The sequence below is a fragment of the Rhagoletis pomonella genome, unplaced genomic scaffold, assembly GCF_013731165.1.
Source record: "Rhagoletis pomonella isolate Grant_MI unplaced genomic scaffold, Rhpom_1.0 Rhpom_scaffold_00001, whole genome shotgun sequence".
NCBI classification, from domain to species: Eukaryota; Metazoa; Arthropoda; class Insecta; order Diptera; family Tephritidae; genus Rhagoletis; species Rhagoletis pomonella.
The window spans coordinates 39979000-39984575 of NW_023458555.1; the positions used below are offsets into that span (position 1 = coordinate 39979000).

The following is a 5576-nucleotide window of genomic DNA, read 5'->3' on the forward strand; positions in this document are numbered from 1 at the left end:
AGCAGCACCATTTGCTGGCGTATTTCATTTTGATCTTCGGTCGTAAGACCCGAAGTTTTTTGCGATTCGTTAATCAAGTTGGAGCCCTCTTCGAGCGCTTCTCCCACATACTGCTGATGTTCGGTGAGTTTCAACATGAAATGTTCATTCTCATGGAACTGCAACTTGGCGCTCTGAAAATCGTTGGGCTCAGGCAACTCACGTGAGAGTATCTGCTCGTCTTCTAGCAGCAGCGTGAGCACCGCCTCCAGTGCTGCCTGATAGCTAGTAATCTCAATCGATGCATTTGTCGCCGTGCTTATGGGCCGCGACTTATCATGCGACATGCGCAAGAAATCCAAAGGCGGCGGTTTGCTCTCATCCATAACGATGTCCATAATGCTGCGTATTGTATCGCTGCTATGCTTGGGCGACTTCACTGGGTCTGAGCTGCTCACTGGCGTGCTGCTCAGGTCAGAGAACACCTCTTCTGCGCTATCCAACGGTACCTCATCGAGATCTGTGATGTTTCTGTGTGGCGCGCGCGGTGGCAGCGCTTCCTGCGCCTTCTCGTCGAACAGCACCGCTTCACCCGCGCTATCACTGCGTTCGCGATTGCGTAACGACTCCATGGCATGATACAAGCACATCACATACATTTGTATGGATTTATTGTCGGGCTTGTGCGTGTGTACATCCTCCGGATCGAGCAGCTTCTCAATCTTAAAGTACTTGTGCGCCAAATCGAAAGCGGTCTTGAGTCGCGCCAAAGGATGTTTCGTCAGCGCCGCGCTCAAGTCGATATCGTCAAGATGCGCGTTGAGTATAATGAGAAAGGCGCGTCCGTCAGCCCAACTGGTGGAAAAGTCATGCAGCTGCAATCCATATGGTTCGGCAAATTGACGCGCCCACGCAAGCAACGATTTCTCGACGCCATTGCTCGACTGGCTCTTGACTAGATTTTGGCCATTGAACTCAAGCGCAATGAGCCAGATCAGGCCAAGCGTCAATTTCGGATTGCCAGCGACTATGTCATCGCTAGAAATATTCACCAACTTGACGCCATGCTCCTGTATCACTTGGATAACTTTGTTAATGTTGTTGATGTGATGTACGCGCATGCGACCCCTCTCAGGTTTCTGTTCAGCGTGGATGCGCGCGTTCGAGTTGATGTGGCGAAGCGCAATTGCATAAGCGGATTGCATAATGAAAGGAAATGAAAGAAAATAGAAAAGTAATGTAAAGAAAATGCAAGCAAAATATATACAAATTGCTTTGCGTCAGTCTATCTAATCAGCAAGCTCTTTATTTTAACCTTAATCATGCAAAGCCACACCTGCATCTACACTCACTTGCACTCAACTCACACTCATTTACACCCACACACATTTCCATCACCTGTCTCTGTATGTGTGATTTCGCATATCCCACCTGTCACTCATTATTTACCAGCAATTTGCATTCACAGAAAGCCTTGACTTTGCTATTTCTATGCAATTCGAAATATTTGCCGCTTCTTTTGCACATCCTTCTCTTCTACCAAATACCCTTTACCTTATCTAATTCGATTCACATTTCCTTTTCCCTATACTCGGCAGGATAATTGATATGCGTAGTGTGAATATGAGGCAATGACTTGCAACTGTTGAAGTCAGTTAGTGCTGCCTTTGCTTCCTGTTTCACACCCGTCTTATCATTTTACTTATTTCCCTACATTTCGAAGTGTCATCATCTTACTAAATAATTTGTTGGCAATAAAAGAACATAAGGAAGGACATTTTCTAAAAAGTTTCTCAAATTTGTTGACATGCAGGCAAAAACTTTACACTCCTAGCATCCTCCTCATAACTAAAAGTGCAGAATTGAGATTGTCAATTAGTTTCACTATGATAAATGGCCAGTCAGCAATGCTATGAGATGTATGCAATTTCTTCAATAAATGCAGGTACCTTCATACCTTAGTAGACCGTAAGAGTTATTTCTATTACACCACTGCACTAAGCATTGCGTATACTTCAGCTTAAAATGCCGAGGCATATTCGCCGATAGAAAAATTAGGCCTTTCTTACAAGGTGCAATTTTTGTGTCCTACCATTCAGTGCCTTTCCGACATCCATTTTTTTCAACCCTTAAGATCTCTCCATCTTTATATAGAGACTCAATGAGCTGGTTAGTGTGGCCTTGCATCAAGAGCTTTCAAGGTACCACTGCAGAGAAAATTACTAACCAGCAGGCAACTGGCGCATAACTAATAAAATGGTTCCGAGAATTAAAAATACATATTCTGTTGTCATTCATATTTTATAGCGTACCACATTTCATGGCATGCCATATTTTATACTATGCCATACTTCATAGCATGCTATATTCCCTAGCTTACCATATTTCATAGCATACCATATTTCATAAAATACCACATTCCATAGCCTAAAATATTTCATGGCATACCATATTTCATAGCATATCACATTTTCAAGTATACTATATTGCTAAATATACCATATTTCATATCATGTCATATTTCTTAGTATGCCATATGCTCCCAAATTACCTCAGCAGCTCCTTCGAGTGTAGTAGATGGAATACCATAAGGACAATCAAGAGATTCAATAGCATATCTGATGACAGCATAATTCTGCTAAGTTCTAAGAATAATCAATTTGTACATAGAGACCTATGGTTCCCACATACCGGACTAAGGTTTTATTAAAATAGCTTTGGTGCTTGAAAATTTGTACTTAGTTTTTCAAAGCAATTATGCATTTTTCATGATTTGTTAGTTTTCAGGATTTCTAGAGCATTTTTTTTTTAATTTTTTTGTACTAGCCTTAACTTTTTTGACCCTTTCTTTAGAGTAAACAAGTAAGAGCAGCGCTGTCTTCGGCTATGCCGAAGGCTTCATACCTTTCATGAACATCTGCAAATTTTACTTTGACAGATTACTGCTTTTGAATACATCTGCATACATCGATAGAGGAGTTACATACGCATCTAAACAATCAGAGGTATGGAAGATATACTTTATATGGCACCAATCTAAGTGATTTTCACTGCTATGTGATCGGTATGTAAACCGGTAACACAATTTATTGGGTTTAGTTTCCTACATAAAGGAGATATATGGCAAAAACTGGTATCTGAACAATCAGTGCTATAGGAGATAAAGCTTATACAGCATAGATTTTGATGATTTTCTCAGTAGACTTTGTATTATTATTTATAAAATATCTTACGAAATTTATCGGTTTTAGCTATTCAAATAAAGGAGTTTTACCGTAAAATCCCATATCTGAACAATCAGATGTATGGAAGATATATGTTGTAGTCATCCGATCCTTGTTATTTTCACTGTAAGTATTCTGTAAATAATGAGTGAAAGTGGTGCGAAATTTCATGTTCCTAGCTGCATAAATGGAGGAGTTATGATAAAAGACCTCATATCTGAACAATCAGTTGTATGGGGTCTGCAGGTTATAGTGACCCGACCTTTGTTATTTTCACTGTAAGTCTTCTGTTGATAATGACTGAAAACAGCGCGAAATTTCATGGTCCTAGCTACATAAATGGATGAATTATAACGAAAAATCTCATATCTGAACAATCAGTTGTATGGGAGCTATAGGTTATAGTTACCCGATCTTTTTTAATTTTCACTGTAAGTTTTCTGTTGATAACTATTGAAAACAGTGCGGAATTTCATGTTCCTAGCGATATAAATGGAGGAGTTATAACGAAAAATTTTATATCTGAACAATCAGTTGTATGGGGTCTATAGGTTATAGTGACCCGATCTTTGTAATTTTCACTGTAAGTATTCTGTTGATAATGGGTGCAAGTACTGCAAAATTTCATGTTCGTAGCTGCATAAATGGAGAAGTTACAACGAAAAATCCCATATCTGAACAATCAGTTGTATGGGAGCTATAGGTTATAGAGACCCGATCTTTGTAATTTTCACTGTAAGCATTCTGTTGATAATGGGTGCAAGTGCTGCGAAATTTCATGTTCGTAGCTGCGTAAATGGAAAAGTTATAACGAAAAATCTCATATCTGAACAATCAGTTGTATGGGAGCTATATGTTATAGTGGTCCGATTCTTCCGGTTCCGACAAATGATTAATACATTATAAAAATACACCCACCTACCAAATTTGATCCGGATATCTCGAAAACTGAGAGACTAGATTGCATACAAACAGACAGACAGACGGACAGACGGACAGACGGACAGACGGACATGGATAAATCAACTCAGCTCGACGTTCTGATCATATAAGTATACATTTTGATGGGTCTATCTCTTTTTGTTCTGGTACTTACAAACATCGGACCAAAGTTATAATACCATTTCATGCTCATGAAAGGTATAAAAATAGCCCTCGTAAGTCCAACTCCAGCTACACTGACCACAGTATTTTAGAGGAAAGGTGTTCCTCGACGAGGGCTATTTTTTGATGAAAAAATTACATCAATGTCGACAACCATAATAGGGCCAGAATGTCTAAAGAGACCTAACATTTGCAGTAAAAAGTCCATCACTTAAAAAACGTGTAAAAATTACTTTCAGAAATCTATGCCAACAGGCTACCGAGACAGCGAATTAGATCTAACTTAAGAAATTCACAGCCTCATTGCAAGAGACGTGTCGAATGCAAGTCGTTTTTCGAGAATCGAATCGAATCGAAAATTTCACGCCATTGCCTAAAATTTCCACTCGACTAGTGTATTAAAACGGAAAAACTTGGCAGCACCGCTAGTTTTCGACGATTTTCGCCGTTATATTATTTCGGCACTACAGTCGACAATGCGGATGTCGTGCAATTTAGCCTAATTTACGACTCACGCAATGAGGCTGTTAATATGAGCGGAGCATCGAAGAGCGAAACGGGTGGAAAAGGCACCGAAAAATACCTAAAAATCCATACATCCACGTGTTAGCCTTAATTCACACTCCGACTTCTATTCAATTTTTATTAGAGAATATTATAATTGTGAGCAAGAAATAGCAAATTAGTTTCACCTACCATCTGTGATTGAGTGAGTATACTAAGCAATGCCAACAAACGATGGCCATCGCGTAAATCCTCAAACAAATCGATCACTGGTGTGCACTGGGCTTTAAGCAAATGTGAATTAATCCATTTTGTGAAGGTCTTCTTTTGTATGTCCTGGCGTTCATCTGCAAATAAAGAGAAAAAAGGCATGAAAATTACATACATACATATATTCACATCTGGCTAAGAAAACGTTATTTATTCACATGTGGATGTTCTTGTATTCAAGAAATAAAAAATAAATAAAGGTATATAAAAGATAAATGCTTTGTTTGCAAGAAACATATGCATAATTTAATTCTGCTAACAAATGTATGCACTTACTTACATAAATATGTGTATGTACATTAGAGTGGTCCAAAAAAATAAGGTCGGAATTTTAATGCCGCCACCTCCTAGAATAGTTCTGTATTGAAAAAATATACCCATATTTTTTTGTTTTGAAACTAAAAAATTTTTAGGGAGTGCTCAAAGCCCTCAAAGTTTTCCATGTATTTTATATAGGAAAAAAACTACTTTTCATAGAAATGGTATAAAATTCTT

General features: G+C 38.7%; 1 protein-coding gene across 1 annotated transcript in view; it reads right to left on the bottom strand.

Annotated features, from left to right (window-relative positions):
- LOC118745587 (dystrophin, isoforms A/C/F/G/H) overlaps window positions 1-5158 on the bottom strand; it is a gene marked incomplete at its 5' end in the record, with an annotated part of 547153 nt that extends 541995 nt beyond the window's left edge. Inside the window, 2 exon segments of the mRNA XM_036479124.1 lie at window positions 1-1118; window positions 5004-5158. Of these exon segments, the coding sequence (XP_036335017.1) occupies window positions 1-1118; window positions 5004-5158 (1273 nt within the window).
- Between the last annotated feature and the right edge of the window lie 418 nt (window positions 5159-5576).